General features: G+C 41.4%; 1 protein-coding gene across 1 annotated transcript in view; it reads right to left on the minus strand.

Annotated features, from left to right (window-relative positions):
* Positions 1 to 3,851: 3,851 nt before the first annotated feature.
* b4galnt4a (beta-1,4-N-acetyl-galactosaminyl transferase 4a) overlaps positions 3,852 to 14,961 on the minus strand; it is a 176,957-nt gene continuing 165,847 nt past the window's right edge. The window contains exons 10-20 of the mRNA XM_059334659.1: positions 12,164 to 12,328; positions 11,749 to 11,858; positions 10,416 to 10,516; positions 10,084 to 10,157; positions 8,445 to 9,972; positions 7,596 to 7,975; positions 7,224 to 7,377; positions 7,034 to 7,106; positions 6,138 to 6,291; positions 5,772 to 5,898; positions 3,852 to 4,981 (exon numbers count right to left, since the gene is read on the minus strand). Coding sequence (XP_059190642.1) covers positions 4,867 to 4,981; positions 5,772 to 5,898; positions 6,138 to 6,291; positions 7,034 to 7,106; positions 7,224 to 7,377; positions 7,596 to 7,975; positions 8,445 to 9,972; positions 10,084 to 10,157; positions 10,416 to 10,516; positions 11,749 to 11,858; positions 12,164 to 12,328 — 2,981 coding nt within the window. The 3' untranslated portion in view covers positions 3,852 to 4,866. The remainder of the gene's footprint in view (positions 4,982 to 5,771; positions 5,899 to 6,137; positions 6,292 to 7,033; positions 7,107 to 7,223; positions 7,378 to 7,595; positions 7,976 to 8,444; positions 9,973 to 10,083; positions 10,158 to 10,415; positions 10,517 to 11,748; positions 11,859 to 12,163; positions 12,329 to 14,961) is intronic.

Below are 14,961 nucleotides of genomic sequence, written 5' to 3' on the forward strand. Positions count from 1 at the left end.
CAAACTTTGTTTTGCCTCAAATGAGCATCAAACACATTCCCTCAACATATGTGACCCACATATGGCTTTATTTGCTTTCACATTTGAGTTGAATACTTTTTTTGCATACATTGACACAAATTCGTTATATATAGGGTTAGGGTAATAGCTTCATATTACTTGACAATACATACTATATTATTATTTTACCACAAACTGCATTAAAATAAAGCCCCCTTTATGTGTAATCTAATGAACACTTTTAATAAATATGTGGCTAGGTGTTCCCCATTAGTAATTTATATTGGTGAGTCTGGGGAAATTCTTCTGGTTATTTACTGTGAACCAAACTGCACACCAAGCATATCTCTTCATGTTGACTCTGAGGGACTTGGATGACTGCCTGCACATTAGCTAATCTCTCACCTGCAGAGTGTAACATAAACTCAATCTGTAAAGCCCTTGGTAGTGATGCAAGAGGTGGAGTAGTTTACTTGATTTAATTAGGCTTAGGGTTTTCACTGAAAGTGCATTTTATAAGCTTATTTAGGATTGGAAGCAAGACAGATGTTCTGTAATAGCTTAAACATGATTTTCAACAAAGAAATTATGGACCAGCTAATATGTTCTGTAACCATTCCACCACTTAGTACGCATTTAGTCCCACTGCAGCAGATGACATGCCAACAAGTGTCACCTTTTGCTTTCAAAACAAACTTTAAGCAAATCCTCTTACGAAACTTCAGTTTTGAAGCGTTGTGTGACCATTGTTTGTTGTTTCTGGTTAGGTGCAACAAGCTTGAGGTAAAATAAAGCAAACATGTTGAAGAGGCCTGTGACTACCTGCTTCTCATCACTCTGCACTCACATAGACAGGTAAGGTGTGGCTCCACTGGGTGCCAACACTGTTGCATAATTGGCTTAGGGCTGAACACCCAAACCACATGCCTGTGAGACTGCAACACATTGTGAAAGTGGCTGTAATGAATGTTTATTGAACATATACACCCTGAATGTTATAGGACATACTATATGTATGTACTTAAAGTGGAAAAAGTGACTCTAAAACACACACACACACACACACACACACACACACACACACACACACTCACACATCGCAGCTTATGAATCACTCAGTCTGGGGAGCTGAGCAGGGAGTCAACCTTTCAGACGAATTAACCTCCCCGTTAGTCAAAACTCCTCTGAATGAGATCAGAGAGTCACACAGGGCGTAGAGGAGATATCACAGGAGGTACCACTTGCCTCATCCAGACCTCATGCGGTGGTGTGGACAACATTTTCCTCATGGTCTCTCTTTGAGCATGCATGGCCAGGACAGACCCCCACCCAGAGCAAAGTGGATCACAGGGGGGATCAGCATCTCTCAACTCTGCAAATGATTAATTTTGGTCCTGAAAACATTACAGCTCTGTTGGGAGATCAAAATGTTAGTTTTATAATGTTTGCTTTTCTCTCTGCATTGGTCATAAAACATAATAAATGGGATATTGGGTCATTTTATCTCAGAATGGGTAGCTGAATGGTGATGTCAGCCTCAGAGAGTAAAGGGTTGCAGAGGGTTTTAACATGATGTAATATATACTTTGCACGTAGCTAAAAAGGTAGAAAAGTTCATCAGGGCCTTTTCAAATCTCAGAAAGTACTTTAAGTTATCAATTTGAATAGCAAGAAATAGTTTTGACTGGTCAGTGTATTTGTTTTAGCCACATTCACTTGTTTTAATATATATATAGTGAATTTTATGGATATGTTTTACAAGCTCATTGAGTTTGACATGACATTTGCTGGATGAAAAAAATCCTATCACGAAAGCTTACTGGCATGATCAAAATATGCTTCTCATATGTGGTTAAGAACAGTGATAGAATGTAACTAAGTACATTTACTCAACTTGTACTTAAGTACTTACTGTACTTAAGTACAATTTTAAGGTACTTTACTTGAGTATTTCCACGCAACCATACTTTTTTTTTTGTTTCACTATTTTAGGGACAATTATTGGACTCTTCACTCTGCAACAATTAGCTGACAGCTTACTTTTCATGTCAAGATTTGACATAAAAAAATACAATCAATATAAAATGATATGCATGTTTCTAAATTAAACCACATAAAAGTATATCAATTAGTTAAAATTAGCCCAAATAATTAACTAACTCTAAAATAATTAACTAATTATCCAATAATATATTTACTATATATATGTATGCTATATATAATACTGTACTTTCACTTGTGATACTTTAAGTACATTTTGATGCTGATACTTTTGTACTTTTATTGAAGTAAGTTTTGGATACAAGACTTGTACTTGTAGTGGAGTAATTTTTCAGTGTGGTATTAGTACTTTTACTGAAGTAAGGGATCTGAATACTTATTTCACCAGTGATTAAGAACTGTTAACTTTGCATAAAGGCAGTGATGTGAGACAGTGTTGGTGTATGTGAATGTGAAAGTGTAGGAGGGGGATTTTGCACACAAGCAATGCTCATCTATCTACTCCCTCATACTGTGCCTTTATTTCCATGACGATTCAACCTAGCCACTGGTCAAAATAAGTACATCCTTTCTTCTGTTTTATGTGTTTGAAGCCATTCAGTCACTGTATGTTGCAGGTACGTTTTCATGAATGGAGCACCACCATGTGGTCAGATAGCGAATAGAGTTGTTTTAACAGTTTTTTGTTCCTGTTTTTTTTTTTTTAACAAAACATGATGATACAACATTAAAAAAAAAAAAAAAAAACATCTGAAAAAACATCTGGACGTAAGCATAAAATTTTATTTGCAAAAAACCAACAAATCAAAATAAAAGTACAATACATTCTTAAAACCTTTTCTCTACAAAACAATTTCACAGAAATTACCTTGGAATGTATATTCCTATTTTTCATTTGTATGTTTCTTATATATATAGTCTTATATTTAATGTGTTTCTTTTGTTCTTTAAATAGTCCCATGTCAGTGATACAGTACAGACCTTTCTCCTTTAGAGGCAAAGAAAAGGTCTTGGAGGGCATTTTGACAATCATATAGTCAATAACAGATCAGTAACTCTTGTCCATATATATGTCCAGTCTTGAGCCCTCCAGCCACTCCCCATCAATATAAGTACCAAGTTGCATAAACAGAGGCATTAGGAGCCCGGCCTTCAGCCAAACTAATGGGAGCAGGTGGGATCCTGCTGGACTGCAGCTGCCAGTGAGTCTCCATCACACCTCCTGGTTTCACTCAGTAGTCATTAGTACCATCTCTGTGTATCTCAACATTTGGGCAACTGGTTTGCAAAGACCTCTACTTTCTGCTTCAAAGGTAATAACAAACACACTGACACGTCTGTAATCCATTGAAGAGAACCATATTTCCTTCTTTTACAGTGTATTTGAATTTACAGTGACATTGCAGCCTGCTGATAAATAACTGTATTTCTGTCTGTCCCTGCCCTCTTCTCTCATTAGAGTAGTTTAAAAACTGCCTGCAGCCAAACCCTGAAAAAGGCACACATTTGTGAAACAGCCATGCCTCGCCGCATCGTGTCCAACACATGAACTGGTCTCCCTTATGTTGGAACTTTATACAAGCTTAAAAAGAAGAGTGTCAATGTTTTCAATAGCAAAGCATTCCCTGTCTCGGTGGTATTTTCATATGAGAGATAGAGTTTGAATCCTTCAATTCTAATATTTGAAGTGCAACTCTCAGCTCAGAAAATGCTTAATAAAATAGCGTGACAATGTTAAATCAAATGTCAGAAAGCTGCTGTTGTCCTCTGCTTCCCTCCTGTTACAGTTTTATGTTCCAGTTGACAATGAGGTTAGAGATGAGGAGGGAATGGAGGATACCGTCAGTAGAGTTAAGAGGTGTAAACTGTTCACAAATCTGTTTTAGAACAGAAAATAGCACCCCAAGTGCACCCATAGTCAGTCAGGACAAATGAAAAATCCTTCTTAAACTAACAGCAGAACAAACTCCAGTTAATGAAACAACATGAATCAAGTCATAACCAATAGCCAATATGTGTCAACAGATATAAACACACATTTGCATGAAATTGAAACAGACAAAGGCAGAAATTAGTTGAAGACAAAGATATAGAGGGAGAGAGAGGGACAGAAAGAGATATAAAGATGACGCATCTGTTTGGAAAAAGGCTTCTCTGATTCAAAGCCTTTCTTTGTTTCATAATATCAGCTATCAGGAGAACATCAGCACCTCGATTAATGATATCCAACAGGTAGTAGTTGATGTATTTAGAAATACTGCTTTACCAGACAGAGTTCCTCTACACGATCTACGCCACCATCTATCTGAATAACATGTTGACACACATTCTATGTGGCTCCCATGTGAGAGCATGTTAGAAAAAAAGATCTTAGGTTGTCTTCAAATCTCCATGTTAGAAAAAAGGTGCTTCCTGTCATCATGAGCACACACAAGCAGCAACACACCCACGTAGACTTATATATACATACCCAGGCATACACCCACACACACACACACACACACACACACACACACACACATTAACAGCTGCTTTCCAGTCTGTCTGAAAACATTGCACCAAAAAAAGAGACAGAGAGAAGGAGAACAAAAATAACTCTCTTCTCTCTGTACAGTAGTTCAGTCAGTGAGGCAAAGTGATGACTCAGGTCTATCTGCGTAAACGGCTCGCTTGTAAAGCTCAGATTTGGACTCCGTTTCTTCATAAGCGTACAAGAAGGGCCGATGGTGAAACAGAGGCATCCCTGAAAGGAGCCTGTTTCGAATAAAGGCAGAGTTCAGGCAGTGAGCGAGCTCCCACATGTCTCTCTCTCACACACAGTGGATCTGCAGGTAGGTTTAAGAAAAATCCGAACAGCAGGGGGCGCTATCCCTTAGGAGTTTTCTTGTTTTGGGCGTTCCACATGCCCCGTTTGGAGTGGTAGTAGTGAAAGAAGTTCCTCAGGCGTAGTCTCTCTACCTCCAAACCATTTTGCAGTACCCTAGAGGAAAAAAAATCGGTTAAAATTGGGTTCTCTGTCATCATGCTTTACATTACAAGGTAAATGTTTTTCACGAGAAGAAAATTAACCACTGTTTATTAAAGTTAACAACAACTGTTCTTGGGTCATGCTCAAAATACTGATGAAAAGTAACCGTGGCCATCATCAAAAGACTGATAAAAAGTTTATTTCTTCTTTTATTGAAGTATAAGTTCACCCAACTTTTATCCAAACACGCAGCTAGTTTTATTTAATTTTTTTATCTGCTTCTATACCCAAATTCAGCTCATTATTAATTACAATAAGTTTTTTTCACAGCCGCTTTTCTTGATTTGTGGAAGACCTTGCTGGCCAAAACATTCAGCACTGGGAGGCTGCAATATTCATTGTCTCTACTTTTTCTTCGTCTCTGCTTTTTTCATTCACTTATACCCTGTTGGGATCGTGCACACTAGTCCTGCAACTAATGGATTATTAGGATGCAACTATAGGATGTTTTTTCATTACTGATTAACCTGCCTATTATTTTCTTGATGAATGATTTTATCAATAAATTGGCAGAAAATAGTGAAAACTAATTCCCCAGGACCAAGGTGGCATCAATCAGATAAGCTGATTGATCATATTCAACATGATGCAACCTGGTGCAACACGACTACCTTTAAAAGCATATAATGTGTAACTACAACTCTAAAGGTTACCATAGAGTTAAGACAGCATCTTTCAACAAAAAAAAACCTTCTTATAGTATTCTTTGCAGGGCTACGGTGTTGGCTTGTTGCTGGGTTACCTGTCCAGTAGCTCCCAGTCCTCTCCACCCCAGCGGTCTTTGAATTCCTCCGTGTTCATCCCTCCAATCTTATCAAAATCAGACTTGTAGATTCCAAACAGGCCGAAGCCGTTCACCTCCCAGTAACCTGTGCAAAGAACAAAAAGAAACACAGTCTAGGAACTATTGCATGCCATTGCATCAACAGTGATCTGATGGCAATATAATACAAGTATGTGCATCTCATGCAGGCACCCTTAGTATGCATGTAAATTGGAAACCTGTATTATGAATGAGTTTGAGCAAAACAAAAAATTTGTGAGTGTGATTATTCATGCATGAGACGTGTGCGTCGAGCATGTGTGTGTGTGTCTTGTTGTGTGTTACCGTCAGGCTCCCGTGGTGAACTCCCGCAGCTGAGCCTCATGACGATGGGAGCGAAAGCAAGGCGTCCCTCAACACAGTGCTTCCTGATGCTTTCCAAGATGTTGAGAGGGAAGTGGATGTGCAGATCACACAGGAACACAATGCTGTGATTATCCTGCGGGAGGACACGTAAACAAACACACATTCATTACATCTCATAATCTCTAAATCTTTCTTATGTTGAAAAAGAAGAAAGGAAAGCGTCTGTGTGACTATTTAGTGCATAGGCGGGTGAAAATATGTGAGCATGCGATTGGCTGTTCGCATACGCCTAATATGGGATTTAAGGATTAAAGAAAGTAGAGAAGTCTGGGCTCAGCGTCAGTGGCTTGTCTTCACTTCCAGAGCCTGCAGGTCATTCAGACAAGAGTGATGGCCCTGTCATCCCACCGTGACAGCACTGACACTCAACTGACGGATCAACGTCTGTCCACATTTCCAGCCGCTCCACGCCCCTGTGGGTGGTGGTGCAAACGTGTGTGACAGAGAGACAGCCAGAGAGAGTGGCGTAAGGGCACATGCACACAAATAACCTGTGAAAGGGAATGGATGTGACAGCTATGGCATACACATGACAGAGGAAATGCAGCTAACTGTCTAAGCGATTCCCTGTCACCCACAGCTGGGCACTGTGGGAGAGGGAGGGAAGCAGGAGGAGGCTCAGAGGTATGGGCGAGATTCGGAGCCTGTGACAGACTGGCGGAGCAGTGATGTATTCATTATGCATGAGTGTTCTTTCTGTCTGTCCATCAGTAAAGGTCTTGAGGTCTGTGTGAGTGGCTGACCTTCACCCAGTGGGCTTTTTCCTGCCAGCTCACATATTGTTGCCCCATCTTGTGTGTGTTTGTTTCTCTAACCTCAATAGTGTCCACTCCGATCTGCAGTCCTGCTGAGCGCTCAAAGTTCCCTTCTCTCCGTAGATACTCATATCTGTCAAAACAAAAACAAAAAAACATGTTATTTGGAAGCTGTGTCTAATATTCTAAAATTTATTTTACTGTATTTTAAGACCTATTACACTGCTGATTGTGTAGCATACACACACACCTTGGCACACTGCTCTCTCTCAGTGCCTGCTCCACGTCCATGTCTTCACTCTCAAAGTCGACAATGATGATGCTGAAATTGTCGTCCTTTGTTTGCCGATGAAGATTCTCCATGTCGGAGATAAACTGCTGTACCCAGCGAGCCTGGTTTTTCACTGAAGAACATTAAGAAAAAGAGCAAAAGTAGATCATCAATAACCATTCTTCTGTGGTTGAAAAAAGTGGAAAAAAATGCCGAAATAATATCAGTTTAAAAGAGAAATTGGCCACCGTTACCATCCACACTCACTGGACATCCACATCCATTTTCCCTTTAACAGTTGCTTCTTTACCATTTATTCAGTTTTGAAAGTTAACCAAAGTTTTGACCAACCTGGCACCACAAAGTGCACCATGACATCTCTCCTCCACTGGAGCATGACCGGCTGGCAGAGCAGAGGCTTAGCATAGGCGGTGCTCCAGGGGGTCACTCCAGGCCGGGCTGGGGACCTGGTGGAAGGAGGGGGTGGTGGTGTCGTGAGGCTGGACGTGGCAGCAGACGGGACGGATGCCGGTGCCGAGGCTGGAGCAAAGTCAGTGTTCTCAAGACTTTCCTCTCCCTGCCTGCTGCGGTGAAGCAGCAGGTAAATGTATTCCGACAGACGCACCACGCTGCGACCTCTCTCCATTAGCTCCAGCTCCACGAGGTAACGGTTCCCTCTCGCCGAGTCGCGCCGCTTCTCAACGTTGACTATTCGCAGCAGGGTGTAGATCCTGGGGCACAGACAAAAAAAGAAAGTACAGGGGAGCTTGTACATGTTCTGAAATACAATATGAAAGAAAGGCAGAGGATGCAATTATAAAACACTATTTCTTATAATATTCTCACAATTGGAATAATTATCTTTTGACTGAAAACAAACCACAGTAAAAAAGCAGTTACTCATTATCTGTGGCGAGGGAAGTCAGCATGGTGTGATTTAGGAGGAAAATGAAAACAGAGTGGCCAAGCTACTTTACACAAATAAGATCAAGGTTTTAAGCACTGCTGCAGAAAATGGTAATCAGCACACAGAGGAGTACTAACATGAAGTCAAAGCACCGGGGCATGACCAATATGTTCTCAGTGAAATTACTTCTTGCTTTACAAAATGGTTAGCATAAGAGACCACATTTGAACTTACAAGGTTGCAGCAAAACATAAGCCCTCATATTATTCTCACTCCCTCCCGTTTATACTCACCCTCCATTGCGTTCGTTGAGTTTCTCCATGTACTGCGCCAGCACATCCACCACCTCACTCTCTGCCAGCTGGAGGTTCCCAGACACATTGCAGCGCAGGTCATTCCAGTCAGAACGCAGCAGCTCAAAGTCCATCGGATTGACTGAGAAGGTCCTCTGCCAGTTGATGCTCTCCTCTGCCCAACCTGGCCGAACCTCGACCTCCTCGTAGCTATAGTCCGACATCTCGCCCTCCTCTGGTTCTGGTTCGGGATCAGGGTCGGGGTCAGGATTAGAGCGGTTTGTATCCTGGCCGAGTTCTGCCGGATTGGGGTCTGGGTCTGGTTGCTGCTGGGACTCGGTGATCTCGGAGGTCCTGAGGTAAGAAGTGACCCGTGCTTGACCTTGGAGCGTGTTTTCTGTGGAGTTTAACCGTTGCTGGGTAACTGGAGGGAGATCTTGATGGTGGGACAGTGGGGTTAGCGGGTCACCTTTTCTGGGTTCATCACTAGTGACAGTGGTCAAAGTTAATTCCCGGGGCTCCCCTTTCCTCCTGCTTTTCCCTTGTTGTTTTACCCCTGCTGCCTTATTGGCAGACTTCTGTACACTTTCATTCTCAATGTGGACGCTTCCATTTGGAGATGTCTTATCCTCTTTTGTGGGGGGGTTGGGCCACAGCTGCGGGGCACTAACAAGACTTTTGCCTCCTGCCATGCCTCTCCCAGCATGTCCTTTGGCACCCAGGTTGACCAGCCTTGTGGTCTTGCCAGTTTGGTACAGAAAGACCCCTGGAAACACTTCTCTCGGGTGGCGAGATGCCCTCTCCTCCCTCCTCTCTCGCCGCTGCTCCCTTTCCCTCTCCCTGTCCTTCTCTCGCTCCTTGGCAGGGCGAGGCCTGGTGATGTAGATCTTGTTCTCCTCCTTCTTCTCCTTCTTGGTATTATCATGGAGGTTGTTGCTGTGGGCGGAGTTGCTGAGGATCTGCTTGGCTCGGCTGGCAAGGGCAGAGAGGGAGGACTTTTGAGGGAAAAGGAGTGAAGACTTGCTCAGTTTAGGCAGAGTCTCAACTCCCTTCTCTCCTCCTCCTCCTCCACCACCTGTTCCTCCTCCTTTCCTGCCAGGGCTCAATTCTGCAGGACCAGTGCGGATCCAAGACAAGGAGCGACCCCGGACTACACTGTCCATGTCAGGCTGAAGCACCCTGGGTTGGGGCTCTTCAAGTCCCTTCCTGGTGTCCTGTCTCATGTTTGTATGATCCCTTCCCCAGTCCCTGTCCAGATCCCTATCCATCTGTCCATCTTTGTGAGGAAAGTGTCTTCTTTCTCTCCGGTGTATGATACTGTTGACTGCTCCCTCCTCCTCTTCATCAGCGTCCTCCTCCTCTTCTTCCCCTTCTCTGCCAGCTAGTGTTGGTGCAGGCTTTGAGTGCTGATGGGAGGGGTTAGAGGTGTGGCTGCTCTGGCTGGGATGAGAGGGTTTCTTGGGCGACTGTGTGCCAACCATCTCTGCCTCGTCCTCTATATCGACAATCTCCTCTTCATCTAGGAAATCTGGAGACATAAAAGAGACACAACGCTGAAACAGTGTGTGCGTGTAAATGTGTGTCTATATGTGAGGCTGTGCCTGCATGCATTAGTGTGTGTTGGCTCATTATTAGTTACCATCAGGGTTGGGGAAGAAGAACGGTCTGTCATCTTCCTCCTCGTCCATCTTCATATATTTGTAGAAACCGAATCTGGCACACACACAGAAGCAGTAGGCAACACACACATTAACACACACAACCCCACACATTAAAAGAAGGTTGAAGTTTCAATGTGCCTTGCAGCATAATAAACTTAATCTCTTGGTGAGAGGTCGCATGAATCACTGCCATCAAATTCACAGACACTTGAGCAGTTATTCTGCATAATCAGTGTACTCGCTCATATATACAAGACAGAGACAAATGTTCCCTTAGCTGTATAAGAGATAAAAGCAATAATGTCCTTACTTTTCCAAGTAGATAGGGGACTCTCTGTAGAAACACTTGTTCTCTCGCTCCATGTGGGTGAGACGTGTGAAGTCATTGGGGTAAACGAAGGACAGATAGACCTGAAGAAAAGTAAAATGTCAATCAAAACTGCAATGACCCCCAAAAAACACTGATAAAGGACTTCTCATTTAGCCGTACTGTATGAGGATTAGATTACCACCAGCACTTAATTCTGTGTTTTTGTTACAGTGATTCCTGTCAAATCTTAAATGGATTTGCTGTGTTTTCTTGGCTCTCATTTCCTTTTTTATCTCTGCTGCTACTGCAGTAACTCATGTTGTCCTACAGGGGGGAGCAGCGCTCAACACTAGCTACAACTTGCTTTTTCCATGCGTTTTGACAAAACATGCAATGGTAATGTCCAAACCAGAACAGACTTAGCTACTCTGCCAAGGACATTGATGGATAACTAAGTGTCGGGGGCTCTTAAAATGGCCAAAAAGAAACTTATAAAGACTAAGAAGAGACAAAAAAAGACCACAAATAGACCAAAACAACTATAGTGAGATGCAAAATAACTGCAATGAGACACAAAGATGCTCAAAATGACTATAAAAGATTCACAAAGAGAGATAAAATGACTACAAAGAGACACAACATGACTACAATGAGACATAATATGACTACAAAGAAAAACAAAGCAACTACAAAGAGAAACAAAATGACTACAAATAAACACAAAACAACTATAAAGAAAAACAAAATGACTACAAAGAAACACAAAGCAACTACAAAGAAAAACAAAATGACTACAAAGAAACACAAAGCAACTACAAAGAAAAACAAAATGACTACAAAGAAACACAAAGCAACTACAAAGAAAAAAAAAATGACTACAAAGAAACACAAAGCAACTACAAAGAAAAACAAAATGACTACAATGAAACACAAAGCATCTACAAAGAGGCTCAAAGTGACCACAAAGAGACTGAATGCAAAAAGCTTTAAAAATCACAAAAACAAAGTGAAAAAATAACTCCAAGAGACACAAAACTACAAAGAGATGCGCAACAACTACAATGATACACAAAACAACAACAAAAATAGCCTAAACAACTATAAGGTTGTGAATGTGAGATTGTGGGGCCTTTTGCATTACCGTGACTACGGCCCATTGTTTCATCTCCCATGTGTACTACCCATACTACTGTTTACTATACTAAATACTGCCTATAATGAGCCCACAGTTCTAATTTTAGTTTCACCTCACTTTCACATGCTGACAGATAAAGAAATCATTAGATATCCTGAGTGGCAGGTCTGTTTATGACCCAGAGGAACGTTGACTTACAAATTGCAGGCCCTGGTATCTGGCGATGGGAAAATCTTTGACTACATAGGTTGGGGAGTAGAGACAGGCTGGAAGAACGTTTTCCAGTCGGGAGGGGTCGATCATAGGAGCTGAGGGGAAAAGAGAGAAGCGGAGGTAAATATTTGAGATCAGGTAAAAACAAATATGTGTATGGTATTCTGGTTGTAACAAACGTAAGAAGCGGGAAGCTGGGAGATGACAAAATGAGGAGGAAAACACACAAAAAATGGAACACAGCCAGCCAGACGAAATGACAGTCTGTATAGAGCTAAACTGACAGCCAGAGACCATGAGCCAGACAGTCAATCAGTCAGTTAGAGAAAATGACAGGCGAGAAAATCAGGATGAGGACAGAAAAAGGGGGACGGCCTGAAACGATGACTGGCAGATTTACTGCTGTAGAAGGTGTCCCTGGGGTCCGGCTTCAGCATATCCGCTCCGTGCTGCGTGATGCTGCCTCCCTGCAGACCCTGAGGCTGAGCCTCCACTGGGAGACGGATGTGACTGGCCAAGGTCTGAGGGACGTGGTCCACACTGTTCATCTTCAGACTGGATTCATCTGAAAAATAAAATGAAACAGCAGAGCTGATGTAGGAGATGGAAAAAGGAGGATCATTATTTCACTTACTGTTTTTACTATATTAATGAAAGGAAATGTGTTTTATCTGCGTCGCAATCACCATAAATCTTTAAAGACTATGAAAAGATGGGGTACAGAGAGAATAAGACAAAAAGCAGCAGAGAGGAAGGAAACAAAGGAAGAAGAGGAAAAGGAGGAGAGCTGAAACAAAGCTGAAGTGAGAGGATCAGAAAAAAGTTGGGAGAAAACAAATACAGAGCAGAGCAGAGTCATAATTATACCAATCGATAGCAGGGAAGGAGGAGAGAGCATCTGTGATTAATGGCATGTCAGGAGCAAGGCCTGATGGGAGAAATGCTTTATAATTAACAGGGTGGTCAGCATCATTTTATCCTCCAGAGGGTGGAGTGTGCCCATTCGGTGTGTGTGTCTCTGTGTGCAAAGCCTCTTTTAGACTTCTTTCTTCTAACAATAAGACATCTGTTGATCACATACCTGGTTAACACCACACACAAGCCTTGCCACAACTAACTCATTATCTATGTTACTTAAAAAAAAAAAAAATGCAAAACAAGCAACACAAAATCCTTCATTTTCTTTTGATTGATTTCTTTCATGTTGCACAGATGCAGTTATGTTGTGATGAAACAAACAATACAGCATTATTTCTGTACGGCACAGATATATAGTGAGACCTCATCCACATGGCAATACCACGCAAATGTGGCAAGCATTTATAGTTTTGTGCTTATCTGAATTTCATTGGTCTCTGTAGTAAATGTGTATGTGCGTTTGATAGTGTAAATTCATTAGCAGCTGCCATCTGGGTAGCGCTTTAATGTGCATTTTCACTGATTCTGAAGTGAAAAAGTATTATCACACCACTAAAAGCCTGTGTTTGGCTGGAGCCCATGAGGAATTATTTTCGAGTTGGATTGAACTGCCCTACAAATTAAAATGTTATGCACCATGAACACTTATTCTGACATAAATGATGATTTAATTTGTAAAAATTCAATAACGCACACTGAAATCGGTTTTTGCTCAGCAAGACTTCTTTTTTTTTTACTACAAAGATGGGTGTTGAGGAGACCACTCGGGATTAGGTACTACATTTTGCAAAAAGCTTGTTTGTGATCATGTCACTATTATGGCATGCAACATATAGATGGAGAGCAGGAAGTGATAAATCCATATACTGCATGAACTTAAAACAGAGGAAAGTGACTATATCAGCAATTTTAAACTTATATTGGATATGATCCAAATAAAATGAAGACAAGCGATATTTACCACACCTAGATCGATTTGCCCGGTGTGGATACATTAGTCTAACAAATGACTTCATCCTCCAGACTACAAGGTGAGCCAACAGAAGTGTTCAAGATTCTAGAGCAGCTATTCTCAACCTTGGGGTCGGGACCCCAATTGGGGTCACAAGATGATTTCTGGGGGTCGCCAAATCATTTTGGAAGTCAGCTCTGACTCCACTGTGTTAAAGTGTTCATGTGTTTTAGTCTTTTTGGTCATTTAATGTCTTTTTTGGGTCATTTTGTGTTTTGTTTTGTCAATTTGTGTCTTTTTGTGGTCATTTTGTGTCTTTTTCTGATCATTTTGTGTTATAAAATATAAAAAAATATATAAATGCACAGACAGAGAGGTGTTTTAGTTGTTGTCTGCTTCATTATTTGTCCAAAATTCGTCGTATCAACTGAGTTTGTATGATCTGAACGGTGCGTGTGAGATTGTGTTCAGTGAGCGGGGGTCACAGACAACATGCATGTTAAATTGGGGGTCGCGACTCAAAAAGGTTGAGAACTACTGTTCTAGAGGACCATGTTGTGCGAGATTGGGTCCAGGAGCTTAAAACCATAGTGATATTGAACAACTGCTGTCTTGTTTTTGGGTAGGTAAGTAAATATGATGGAGAAATACTGTATTTTTATAGTGCTTTTTCCACCAATATGCACATGGATACATGACTGTCACACTACTAGACAGCAAACTTTAGCTATTCCACCTACTAGATTATCCATGTGGTAAAACAACGTTTAAAACCTGGGTTGCTGCTAACAAACCTAGACACGTTGTTACAGCGTAATGTATTTGCATATCAATACTAATTCAATACATGTTTAATGTTAACATTTATATTTGACATCAGTGGAGTCCTCTCTTCCAGATGGAGGTGGTTGATCCACAACTGCTGCCATTCCTCTGAGAGTTTGTTTGTACTTCTTCAAACTATGTACAACTATTTTCAGAATCAAAAGAAGTCCTTGTCTCTTCTTTATTTGATCGATTGGAACAGCCGTGAAGTGCAAATCAATTAGGCATTTGTATCGTGTTGGTAATCATTGCCTCAGAACTGCTTCCACATTGGTGTGCTTTCTAGGAAGGCAGGCAGCCTTCCTAGAAAGCACGCCAATGTATGACGTCATAGGTAAAGATGCTATATATAATTTTCAGTCTGAAAGACAAGTTATATGCAGATAGTAGAACAAACTCTCTGGTTTTGCAGAAAGTGGATGTGAGCTGAAAAAGTTAGATCACTTCTTGAACTCTCTCATGTCAAAAAAAGTACAAAATATACAGCATTTTAACAATCTGAC

This window comes from Centropristis striata, chromosome 6 (genome assembly GCF_030273125.1).
Source record: "Centropristis striata isolate RG_2023a ecotype Rhode Island chromosome 6, C.striata_1.0, whole genome shotgun sequence".
NCBI classification, from domain to species: Eukaryota; Metazoa; Chordata; class Actinopteri; order Perciformes; family Serranidae; genus Centropristis; species Centropristis striata.